Genomic DNA, 13335 nt, shown 5'->3' with positions numbered 1-13335 from the left:
AAATAGGGAAGGGAAGGAATGGCCGAATATTCACAGGGCGAGGTAGCACAAGGCACTGGTGGCAAGAACTGGAGGTGTGTGCACTTTTGCAGCACTTGATTGCGGCGCGCATTTCTCATCTATTGCCTTTTAAAACAGAAACGGCGTAAGGTGATGCAGTGTTAATGAAAAGCTGTGGTTTTCACATGAAATCAAACTCGGCTGTATTGGTAGCCACTTTGCCCTCATGCTTCAGAGGTACTTCCAAAAGATGTGCACAAATTTATAACTGAAAAAATGGCACGAAGAGATGATAAGACAAAGGTAGAAGGTATTTTAGAGTGCTTTATTTGTTAAGCAACAAGGCGTGCTCGGTAAGTAGCCATTTCATCATCATCATCATCAGCCTGACTATACCCACTGCAGGGCGAGGCCTCTCCCATATGTCTCCAATTAACCCGGTTCTGTGCTGGCTGCATCCACTTGACCCCTGCGAACTTCTTAATCTCATCCGCCTACCTAATTTTTTGCCGCCCCCTGCTACGCTTTCCTTCTCTTGGAATCCAGTTGGTTACCCTAAGCTACCATCGGTTATCCTCTCTTCGCACTACATGTTCTGCTCATGCCTATTTCTTGTTCTTGATTTCCACTAGAATGTCAGTAATTTGAGTTATTTCTCTGACCCACTCTGCACGCTTCCTATCCCTTAATGTTAACCCTACCATTTTTTGCTCCATAGCCCGCTGCGTTGTCCTGAACTTAACAACTTAAGTAGAACCTTCTTGGTTAGCCTTCAAGTTTCAGCCCCATAGGTGAGTACAGGTAAGATCCAACTGTTGTATACTTTCCTCTTGAGCGATACCGGTAAGCTGCTAGTCATAATCTGCGAGTGCTTGACAAATGCGCTCCATCCCAATCTTATTCTTCTTCTTATTTCCTTTTCATGGTCTGGATCTGCGGTTACTACTTGTCCTAAGTAGACATATTCGCTTACCACTTCCAGTGCTTCGCTACCTAACGTAAACAGCTGTTCCTTCCTGAGGCTGTTGAACATTACCTTAGTCTTCTGCATATTGATTTTCAAAATTCCCATAAACGAAAGTGTTAGGCAAGAAGATACGATCTCCCCAGTACTATTCACAGCTTGCTTAGAGGAAGTATTCAGAGACTTGAAATGGGAGCAGTTAGGGATGAGGGTAGATGGAGAATACCTCAGTAATCTGCGATTTGCTGATGACATTGCCTTGCTGAGTAACTCAGGAGATGAACTGCAACGAATGATTGGTGACCTAGACAAGAAAAGTAGAAAGGTAGGCTTGAAAAGCCATTTACCAGACGACACCTTCAGGACCATGTCGTCACCAATAAATGATATGGGTATGTTCAGATAAAAACAGCAGTCGAGGTCCCATTATCATTTTTTGTTTTCGATTAAATTTTTATCTGTGGTGGGCAAATGTCTCTACACAAAAAGAGGGACCTTAGTTTTGCAAGGTATGCAGTAGGTTTCTCAGAAAAAAAAAAATGTATATCACTAGAGGTGGAAACCATCGTTTTTGCCATTTCAAAAAGTTGCAAGTTTGGAGCCCTGCTGCTTGCACATTAAAATGTTGCCATTTGTTTGTTATCTTTTGCTAAATAAATCAATGCAACTTTTACTTTAAGGAAAATTGTTAAAAATATGTTTTCTTGTCACACTCCTTTTCTTAAAAAATCGCAAACTTTGCTCCAAGAGCAGCGCGCTGCAATAAAAGTCGATTCTCAATCCTATATTATGGCACGAAAGATTGTGTTGTTGTCGGTAAAACTTTTTGTCTTGAATACTAATGCAATTATCGTAATTTTAGACACATTTTGAGGCTCTAGACAGTTAGGTGTTTTCTCCACAACACATCGAATTCGACCAAAAAAGCGAGAGCCTCGGGTCTCACTCTGAGATTGAGACTTTGCAGCTTAGGTGGGTGGCAGGTTCGCTTTGTGTTAATTTGCCGAGCCTAGCCTACATACAAGAACACTCAAAACCTTGGCACATTCGTGCGGCAAGCTTAGAGACATATAATTCCTCCCAAGCTATCATGCTGCAGAGCATATTCTGCTTATTATATAGTACGTAAGTGCACTTCAGGAAAATCGTCTTCAAAAACACATTAAAGTCAATTTCTATCATGACCGATATATGAATAGTTCACATTTTTCCACTCAGTATTATGCTAATAATGTGGTATTCTTGGCCTTGCAGGGTAAAGTAATTAACTAGACGTTAATAGGTATGTGCCCCCCCCTCCCCCACCTCCTTTTTCTCTCTGTGACAGACATGGGGCACTGACGGTGGATCCTTTCATCAAGGTGTATGACTTGCGCGTCATGCGTGCTGTGGCACCCATCCAGATGATGTTCCCACCCTCCCTGCTGCGCTTTGTCCCTGCCTTCACTTCTCGGCTGTTTGTCGTTTCCCAGGTTTGGCCATTCTCCCTGTTCATTTCACGATGAGATCTCTTCATTGAGAGACCTTCGTCCTATGCAAAAGATCGCGAAGAAGCACCATTTCTCATCAAACGACTAAAATGATTGAATGGGAAGCTCGGGAATTGTACAATGTGGTGTATGGTTTAAGAAATGTTTTTATTATATGAGCTTAACAGTAGGCAAGCTCATTTACTAGGGTTGGGCCAAGAGAACCGCTTGAAGGTTCGGGCTCGTTCATCTGGTGCTCGCGTCTCAGCCGGCGCGCTAGCGCCAGATCACCTTCTTCTTTACAATGTATGTTTTACATGCATTTTTTAGTTATGTAACCTTTATAATCATTGTATATCATTGTATTGGGTCTTCGGCGCTCGTCTTGCGTCAACTGAAACCTCGCTTGTAACAATATGATATACTATATTTTCCAGACTATAGTCAGCATCTTGTCTTGGCATAGACAGTGATACAGAATCAATCACCATTTCACATTTACCTTGAGAGCATGTTCAGGCTGTCAGGAACTCTGAACAACTTAAATGCACAGAAGTAGTTTATTTCACACCAGAATATGTGCATTGTAACTTGAAATTACTGGACATCAGCACTGTCACAAGGGGTTAAAGAGAGCATGTACAAAACCGGCTGCATTTTGATAGAGGCGAAACGAAGTGGCGTTCCTGGGATGTCAATGCATGTTAAAGATCCCAAGGTGGTCAAAATTATTTTGGAACCCTCCACTGGGGAGGGGGGGGGGAGGGGGGGGGGGGGGGCACCTTTACTTTGAGCTTTCATTCCCACCTCCCTCCCTTCCCTTAAGGCATGGTTCAGGTGTCCACAGAAACAACTGGGACAGACACTCCACCTTTCCTTTCCTGTGAACCAATTTATTTATTAACTTGATAGAAAAAAAAGTACGATGCAGTGAGTTCATGTGGTTGATGGGGATTTCACTTTTCTCCATTTGCTCTTTAACCTCTTGTGACAGTGCTGAGTGTTCAGTGATCACAATCGAAATCGTCGTGCCAGGAAATCTAGGCAAGAAAAAAAATTGAGTAAAATTGGCATTTCAGCATTATGGTGTGCAACAGCACTTGTATTTTTCCTGTGTCTAAGTTAAACAATGATGGCTGAGAGTTTAAAGTCATCATCCACAGTGCAGTTGGGCTTTGTTTTCCTTACATACATGTAAATTGAAAGTACTATTTTGGAAAAATATGCATTTTCAAACCGAACAAAAAAAAAAAAAGGAATTGTAATATATCGGTATTGGTTCCTTATAATTCCTACATATATCGTTAAATTTGCCTCTGCACTGCCTATTCTACAAGTGTGTGAACCTCAAAGCAGATGTTGCTTTAGGCTATACATGCTTCAAGTCATAATTGCAGTTTCTATTCCTCTGCAACTGTGCGTTGTGTGCAGCCTCATCTTCCTCGCTTGTCTCTCTCCCTTAGACAGGTCAGTTTCAGCTGGTGGACACCAGCACATTGACCCAGTCATCATACATCTACCAGCTCGAAACAGCTGGTGCAGCTGTGCATGCCTTCGACACTTCCTCATCCTGTCAGGCCCTGGCTTTTGGAGACGTTGCTGGTGAGCCCATCCTCAGTTTAAGATTCAGTTGGCTGCAGTCGCCGGTTGTACTTTCCTTAGCAGACCACGATAGCACCCGATTCTAGAATGGCTGCAGGCATATGCATAAGTCATATGCCACCCTACCGGAGCTGGGGTATTTATTTGGGTGGTTGCATTAGAAAGAGAGAAGATGGGAATTCATGCCAGTGAGTGCTGAATGAGATTCTCAGTATTTGCTTGCATTTTATATGTTTGCAGGTTATCTCCACCTTTATGGGGCCAGTCCTCACGTCAACTTTAACAACTTCAGCCATCCAACTGAGTTTGCAGATCCGGTATGTTGATGTGGGTGTTCAGTTTCAGAGTGATGTCTAAGCTAAAGCTGCATTGTTTTCTTTAAGTAATGCATTCTGCTGAGTGAGTTGGTTCATATAGCTATTGGAAATGCATGTAGCACAACAGAAAAGACAAGGGACAGCAAATAAACTGTTCATCTGTTGTTCATCGTTTCTGTTGTGCTACATGTATTATCAGTAATGATGCTTGCTTAGGTACTTTAAAGGGAAGCTAAAATGCTTTTTTGACAATTATCCGAGATGTGTGCATTAGAATATATGAAAGTTGTAGATTAAGCTCACAAAATGGTTTCGCGCTACCATATAAAGTTAGGACGTAATCTACTATTAAATTTGTGGCAATTCTCAGGCTTCTCCTCACAGCACTGCAGTAGTGTGGTGAAACTCGACAATGACGTCATTATGGGTGACATTTAGAGTTTCAACATCTTTCATCTAATTCTTTCTGCAAGTCACCCGATGCCTCTAAACTTTGCCTTCGTTGGCGGTGGTCTTCTTCCTCAGCGCAAACGTTTCCAAGTTGGAAATGCATCATCTCTAGAGATGACGTCATCGCTGGTGTTCCCACTTGTCACTATGTACTGCGGAAAAGCCCGAATGCCAAAATGGATTTATTTAGCAATTATCATGAATTTAAATGCTAGCTCAAAAGGGCTTGGCATAATTTAACCTTAGCCTTTGCACATGCCACCCTTTTAATTTAGTCAAATTCTAAAATCTCTTTAGTTTTCCTTTAATTCGGGCTTTTGCTTATTTTGGTTACCCAGTGCCCATTTTTTTCTGCACAGAGCTCAGACTGGCTTGCAATTTCAAATTAATTGCAGAGAAGCATAGCTGATAAAACTGAGGGAAGCAGAATTGTGCCTTTTATCCATTGTTAATTGCCATCCTCATTACTTTGAATGAACTGACTTGTCCAACTGCTAACGGCTTGGCTGCTCAGATGGAAATCGCATGGTTCACTGTTAGCGCACCATAAATATGTGGCAGGCCCTACAAGCATTAAGTTTCATGCCAAAAACATTAAAGAACCATGATCGTTTAGCATCTTGTTAAGAGTCATATGCCAAGGCCATTTGAAAGCTTGTTTGCCAAGATTGAAAACATGGATTTGAAACATTTAGTCCTGTACTAGCGTAGTCTTATTGACCTTCTTGAATATCTTTCTTCTTAATGACCACATGAATATCGTTATGATTAATGCATCTGCATGCTCATACCTTGTGTTTTTCCTTTTTTTCCTGTTTTGGTAAATGGCTTTCCGAGAGATACTGCTGAAATAGAATAATCAGCTGATTTTCGTGCAGTGCATAACGTTTGATCGTAAAATTCTACAAATAGGGCAGGCAGTTTGAAATTGCATATCTCATGCTGGTCTACAATGGGAGCGTAAAGTTAATAAACTGTTAATGGGAGTTGATAATAACACATTTTGTTCATTGAATGCAAGAGGTGGAGTGCTGACTGCTTTTTTTTTTTTCATGAAATATTGTGGATGCCATTTCTTCATCTATTTTTTTGTTTTAGGAAGAGCCGCTGCACCCTATTGACATCAACGATGAGATTGCCATTCTGTCTACTATACCCTTGCCCTACTGCAGTGGCAAGCTCCTATCTGACCTGCCCAAGGAATTTGTTAAATATGCCTACAGGTTAGTTGAGTTACTATCCTGCTATAGTAAACTCGGATATAGTAAAGTGAATCTGAAGTCCCAGTTCATCTACCATAGACTGTACTTTTTCCCCCCTTTATAGTGAATACATTTTAGTAGAAATCAGTCGTAGTAAAGTGCGTCTGGCTGCACCTTTCCATGAAATGACATCGCCGCACATGTGTTACCAAGGGTTGCGAACAGTTTTTCGAAAACAAAAAAAAAAAGGTTTTTTTTTTTTAAATGACTTTACCACCAGGCTTAGCAGCACTCAGGAGAAGCTAACTTTACGTAGGCCTTTGAGCCCTGAGGGAAAGCATGCAGCGCATAGGAAAGGAAAAAAAAAAAGAGTAAAGCTGTCTACAAACATGAAAAGAAAGCGGCGCATTTCTTGACTTCCGCACACATTTCTCATCTGCCTTTGCCTTTAAAAAAATAAAAATTTCTCATGTGCCTTTTAAAAGACAGAAACAGCAGAAGATGACACTATGTTCATGCAAGGCTTTGGTTTTCACATGAAATCAAACTCGTTAGTATCCATAGCCATGTTTCTCTCATGCTTAAGAGGCATTTCTACAAGATGTAAACAAAAAAGCTTATAACCGAAAGAAGAAAATGGCATGAGAACACGATAAGAGATGGAAGGTATATTAGAGTGTTTTTTTTTTCCGTTAAGTAACAAGGCATGTTCAGTAAATAGCCATTTAATCACCTCACAAGATCTTCAGGACCATGTCATCACCAACAACTGATTATACTGAAGACCCTGATATAGTGAAGATTTTTGTTTGTCCCAGTGACTTTACTATAAAGGGGTTCTACTATCTCCCTGTGTCTCTGCGCATTGGTACTGATAGAGCTGCTTGCATTTTTTCTCTGTTTGTGAGAACATATTCTCTCATATTTTTAGTCATGATTTGTATTTGTTTGGTCTTGATTTTGATTTGTACCTGGGAGGCTGCCATTGCGTTGAGGAGTTGGTTGACTGGCTGTATGGCATTCATCTAAGTTTCCGACTTTGCTCTCTTGGGAGATATGAGGCGTGCAGCATCTGCCAGTTTGTTTGTTTTTGCGGTTGTGGTTAGTTATTTCACCCATGATTTGTCTGTAAACAGTGTGAAGTTTTGGGGTTAGTTGTTCGTACATGACGAGCAGGTGATGACGCGGCCAGAAATAGGATGAGAGGAGAACACATGCACAATTGAAGGACCGTTCCTAGCACTCCAGTTAGGCACCAACTCGCTTAGTTTTCAGTTCTTCCGCACATGCACAAGCACCAGACTGGCTAAGGTTTGAGTTTGAGCCGCTGCATTTCCGAGGTTACGAAAGCTGAAATTTTAATGCAATGCAAGGGAAGTGCATAAAAACATGGTTTATAGGATTAACATTCTGAAGCGACTCAAGCTGTGAGAGATGCCAAAGGAAGTGCGTAAGGAGGAAAATAAGAGCACAAAATGATCTTCATGTCCTCTAGGGAATGTATACCTCAGTTATTAAATTCACCTTATTTTAATAATCGTAGACGTTTATGTTTTCTCCTTAACTCACTGCACCTCGAGCAGTCAACCTGACTGAATAGGGTCAGGCACTTGTAAGTAGCTGACGGATGCAATAAAATTCCTCATCTCCGAAAGCTTCAGTAATCATTACTTGCAATTGATGGTTACTCTGTGTGTATGCAGGAGGGCAGTGCCCATTGACCCCATCATCCTGAGCACCATGAAGATGGTGGGCTCCATAGGATACGCACCAAATCCGGGTCTCTGGAAGCGCAACGAAGTGCGGTACCCACACGAGGCACATCACCGAAGCAGGACCAAAGACACTCGTACGTGCTGACCTCTTTGTACTTCACTGGCATCTTTTCAAAGGGAGAGGGAGACAGTTGCAAGCATTGTCAGTGCACACTAGCGAAGGGTTGGGAAGAGGGAGAGGAGGAAAAGCCTCACTACAGTCTAAGTCCTAACGGCCGCACAAGTCACAATAGTGGCCCAATATTAAATAATTATGTTGATGATGTACTGGTCCTATGTAGGGCCAGACTTTGCTGACACAGCCCCAATATTGTGTTGATGGTTTGTACTGCCTGGGAAAAAAAGGGACAATGGTAAAGCCATGACGGACAGTAATATAAGTGCACAACAAAGACGTGACAAAGAGGAGAAGTTGACAACGACGGCGCCGTCACTGTCCATTTGTTCTCTTTGTCACGTCTTTGTTGCGCACTTATATTACTGTCCGTCATGGTTCACCAACTCGCCCAATTAGCCGTTCTTCTACGGTAAGGCTAGTCATGACACTTGTGAGAACCATCAAGAATGCGCACTGAAGGGACCTCTAATTATCTTTTGATATTCAAAAGGTGAAACTTATCACATTGTGCTTTTTAATTCAACTTTCTATGTCTTTAGTTGTTTCTTTGCTGGAGAAAAGGTAGCCAACTGTGTCACGGACATGTCTGCGTCACAGAGCGGAAGAGTTATAACTAATTGGTGCAGATTCTCTCGGCAATATGTGTAGTATGTATTTTGTCTACTACCAAACTAATATTGCGAAGCACGATTACAAGGTGATCGAACCGGCAGTTACTTTCCCTCAGTGTAGAAAGTACTTGTGTTTTGAAAATGTGTGCATAACCTGCCTCATTCTCGTAAAACATGATCATGTTTTACAGTTCAGGTATAGTATCGTGCAGAGTTGCTTTTTAGCTTGATTCTAATCCTGAAAGTGATTAAGTGAAAGTGAAAGCTCTGAAAGGTGATGGGCAACTCATTAGGTGAGGGTTTGGTGTGATTTGTGCTAAACGTGGTTTGTGCTAAGTTTAACGTCCTAAAGCGACTAAGGCTATGAGAGATGCTGTATTGGAAGGCTTCAGAAATTTCGACCACCTGGGGCTCTTTAACGTGCACTGACATCGTACAGCACACGGGTGCCTTGCTTTTCGCCTTGATCGAAAAGCGGCCGCTGTGGCTGGGATTCGATTCCACATCTTTGGACATGGTAATCGAACACCCTAACCAGTACACCACCACGGCGGGGCTCATTAGGTGATGGCTCACTGGATTTACTCATTCGGACTCATGCTAATGTGCTGTGCCAGTTATTCATGTGCAACAGTCGAAAAGCTCATTTGTTTAGGTAAGTTCATAATTTGGATGTTGTATACATTGCTTCACATATTCTTGCATCCTTTTTTTATGAGGGAGGTACACTTCCTCTAGTATAAAGGGGTTCATTTCCTGATCTTGTCTTCAGGACTTTTAATCTTATTTCTGGTTATGATAGTGAGCCAGAGCCAGAAATATAGTTCTCTTGTCTGTGTAGTCTAGTGAAAGGGCTTCCTTGAGCGGGCTGAATACGGTCATGAGCTGAATAAGCCGTATAAGCAGTTACTTGTTTGGATTGCTTAGAGTGTAATTTTTTGTTACGTCAGGCAAGAAAGCTTATAGTTTAGAAGACTGGTTTCTGTACAAACTTCAGTATAACCTTGCTGCCTGTTGTTTTGTGTTACAACTGTCAGTGCTATTGCCCAAAGCTTTTCTGCTTCAAAAGACAGTTTGTTACAGTTAACATATAGCACTGGCACTTTGGTCATGGGATGTTATTTTCGGTAAGTTTACAAATACCTGCGCACACATTCTTCAAAATATTTTAACGTTTCTTGCAGGTGAGGAGACCGACATGATCCCTCAGTGGTATAAGAAGATTGATGTCAAGTACTCGAAAATGGGCATAGAGGACTTTGACTTCAACTTGTACAACCGGACCTGCTTTGCTGGCCTCGAAACGAACCTTCCCAATGCCTATTGTAACAACATGATACAGGTGACGCCTCTTTTTGCCTTGCGTAGTACACGTATCTACATACATGGGTAGAGTTAGTCTTTCTTGCAGTTGGCAATACAGTAATGCCTCGATAATTCGAACTCGGTTAATTCGAAATCCCGGATAATTCGAAGGTTTTCTGCGGTCCCGTATTTTCCAATGTAAATTTGGCCGGATAATTCGAACAGGCGGCCTGCGCCAGCCTGGTTAATTCGAAAATTCGGACTGCTATGCGGCAATGCCTGATCCATGTTTCGCCGCAAACCTGGCGAAACGACGGCCCTATGAAGCCGCGAGGCAAACCCACATAGTAATGGTGATGATTTATAGGCGAAGCGCCCCAGCCGGAGCACTCTCTGCACAAAAATCGGTCCACAGTGCGCCTCGCGCACCGCCGAAACACGCGCCTGCAGAGGAGAAGACGTGCTTCACTGCAACACGGCGGGCATGCCGGTTTTTATCACGTGACCTCACCCCCACTCCATCCCTTGGTGTGCTTCGCCCACTCTTCCCCCATGCCTCCGACGTTGCAAGTACGCCACCACCACCGCCGTGCCGGTCTCGCCTGCGCCATTTCTTTGTGTTGTGCGCTGTGGTTAGGGGTCGGCTACTGTGCCGTTTTTTTGGGCGGGACTGTGCAGAAGTGCTAGCTTTGTGACCGTAGCAGTGCAGAAATGCCAAAGTACAAGACTTTAACGCTGCAGCAGACGTTCTGCTTGATCCAGGAAGCAGGCAAGAGCGCTTGTTCGAAGACCGAGTTGGCCAAAAGGCATGGCGTGCCCCTCTCGACGTTGTCCACAATATTGAGCAACAAGTCAAAAATACTAGAGGCTTACGGCAAGACCTATTCTTCGAAGCGGTCACGAGTGCGGGCTCCCACGTATCAAGATGTGGAAGCTGCTCTGCTTCGCTGGCTGCAGAAAGCAAACGCTGCCCACCTTCCCGTCAATGGAACTCTACTGCGGGAGAAGGCCAACGACCTAGCTCTACAACTTGGGCACGAGGAATTTAAGTGCAGCAATGGATGGTTTTGCTGTTTTAAAGAACGCAATAATTTAACCTTTCTCACCGTCTGTGGTGAGAGCGGCAGCACTAACGAGAGCGTTGTCGAGGATTGGAGAAACCACACATTGGCGCCGCTGCTGAGCGAGTACGGTGCAGACGACGTTTACAACCTTGACGAGGCTGCACTTTTTATAAGATGCTGCCAACAAAAACATTCGCAGTGAAGAACACCGCCATCAAGGGTAGGAAACAGGCCAAGGACAGGATTACTGTGCTGTTCAGCGCAAACATGTGCGGTAAACACAAGCTGCCGCTACTGGTCGTCGGGAAGACGGGGAAGCCTCGCTGCTTCAAAAATGCGCGGCTGCCGCCAAAGGATGAACTCGTCTACAGGCACAATAAGAAAGCCTGGATGACAGGTGCAATATTTGAAGAGTATGTGCGGCAACTTGACCGCAAGTTCGCGGCCACGGGCAGGAATGTCCTATTTGTCGTCGACAACTGCCCGGCACATGGCGACATCCCACAACTCCAGGCCATCAGGATGGTATTTTTACCTCCGAACACCACTTCGATCTCACAGCCGATGGACCAAGGCGTCATTCACCACACTAGGAAGATTTATTGGTACCAGCTGCTCAAGCGCATGCTCCTTTGCTACGACAATGGCAAGGAGTACTCCATCGACCTCCTCGGAGCCATATGCCTCATGGTGTACGCTTGGAAACAAGTGGAGCCCACATTGATCAGGCGGTGTTTTGAACACGCTGGTTTTTCCAGTGAAAGCACTGTTGATGCCGATGCAGACCACCCATGTACTACTACTCTTGACGAACGAAGAAGGAGCAGAGTATTGCGACTGCATCAATGCGCTCTGCGCAGAGGATGAGTCCAACGCAGTCGGCTTCGCCGAGTATATCAACATTGAGAGCGAAGAGCAGACTGGCTACTCTGACTTGGAGAGTGAGATCGACACCGACGAGCCTCCCCGAGCACCTGCTCTTGGTGAAGTTATCGGATCGCTGAACGTTATCCGCAGTTTTGTTGAGTGCCGCGGTGGAAGTTCAGAGATGTTTCGTCTATTTGACCAACTCGAGAGCATGACCTTAGGAGCCGCAAACTACCGGACGCGGCAAACCAGCATCTCTGATTACTTTCAGTAGTAATTCAAAATATGCCGAATAAAGGTAACACGTTCCTGCAACAAATTTTTTTGTCCAAGTCTTATTTCTTGGTGTGTTCGGTTAATTCGAAAACCCGCTTAATTCGAAGATTTCTCGCGGTCCCGATGACTTCGAATTAACGAGGTTGTACTGTACCTTATTAGTACCTAGGGCATTTACTTGTGGGAAAAAAGGATCAGTCGTGTACTACTGTCTAGCATTCCCATAGGAAGTTTCTTGTTTGAGGCAAGGAAACTATTCTAGATGTGTGTTCATGCGATTTCTTTTTTTTGCCTTCTTAAGGAACTGCCCAGCAGGCATTTTAATAAACTGCAAGAAATAAAATGAAATTAGTAGTAAATTGCTTTTCAGTGCATGCAATACTTAAAGGTCCACGGAAATGGCCCTCAAGAAGCCACTGATAAACGTGTTCAGTGTGTAAAACACATCCTTTTGAGCATTAATGCAAAGTATAACTCCTTGGAACAAAGCCAGCGATTTATTATTAATTTTTAAAAACAGTGTTTTTTGAAATTCGCGGGCAGAGAGAATGTCGCTTGGCGGTGTCGCATGGAACTATTTCCTTGCCCCGTGACGTCACGGGTCAGTTGACTGGCAAGGCTTGCTAGAAGCTGCCATTCACTGCGGTCACTGCAACCATGACGTCACGGACACACTTCCGGTAGCTGCGAAAGTCGTCTGCTCGTGCGCTGCTCGAACTCTGTGCGGGCTGTTACACAGCTCGCCGCCCTTATCGTTTAGGTGGCCATTGCCCATTAAGTGCAACAACCGAAGCGACGCAGGGATCAGCAGAACGAAGCTGCATTTACAAATATCTTATTTATATAACGTGGTTTCAGGAGTGTCAGAGTGTCGTCCAACGAGGCGTCAACAGCACGGTCAAGCACCGCACGATGGCAGCACCTCCTCGACCGCCGTAAACACCGTCGCTGTGGCCCCTCCTCCCGCATACCGTTCGCGAACGACACGGCGGATCGTTAGCACCGATGTCCGAAATAAAGCGTGCTAAAATTTGTTGGCGTCTAGAATACTGAGCCGAATATCAAGTATGAAGCCCTCGTGAGGATCGCTGACCAGCAGCAAATTGCTGGTAAGAGCGATAGCCGTGATATATGCTAGTTTCTGCTCAAGCCAGCTGCCGCTGGTGCATTTCGGCTGATCCGATCTGCTCGTACTATCTGTGCGATTAATGCGTCGGCAGAGTTAATCCTATGATTATTTTACTATGGCAGGATAGGAATCACTATAAGGCAGTTTCATAAGTAGACGATTTACGACAGCGTTGATCATGTTCCA

At 43.9% G+C, this 13335-nt stretch overlaps 1 protein-coding gene across 3 annotated transcripts in view; it reads left to right on the top strand.

Moving 5' to 3' along the window:
- PAN2 (PAN2-PAN3 deadenylation complex catalytic subunit PAN2) overlaps nt 1–13335 on the top strand; it is a 78206-nt gene that overhangs the window by 13120 nt on the left and 51751 nt on the right. For all 3 annotated transcript variants that reach the window (XM_084595369.1, XM_084595368.1, XM_084595370.1), the window contains 6 exons: nt 2292–2436; nt 3897–4035; nt 4276–4352; nt 5901–6025; nt 7708–7853; nt 9693–9850. In XM_084595369.1, coding sequence (XP_084451495.1) covers nt 2292–2436; nt 3897–4035; nt 4276–4352; nt 5901–6025; nt 7708–7853; nt 9693–9850 — 790 coding nt within the window. The remainder of the gene's footprint in view (nt 1–2291; nt 2437–3896; nt 4036–4275; nt 4353–5900; nt 6026–7707; nt 7854–9692; nt 9851–13335) is intronic.

Source organism: Amblyomma maculatum, chromosome 2 (assembly GCF_055883805.1).
Source record: "Amblyomma maculatum isolate TAMU_Amacu chromosome 2, ASM5588380v1, whole genome shotgun sequence".
Classification (NCBI taxonomy): domain Eukaryota; kingdom Metazoa; phylum Arthropoda; class Arachnida; order Ixodida; family Ixodidae; genus Amblyomma; species Amblyomma maculatum.
The sequence above is the reverse complement of the archived record's forward strand: the minus strand, read 5'-3'. Positions and strand labels throughout refer to the sequence as shown.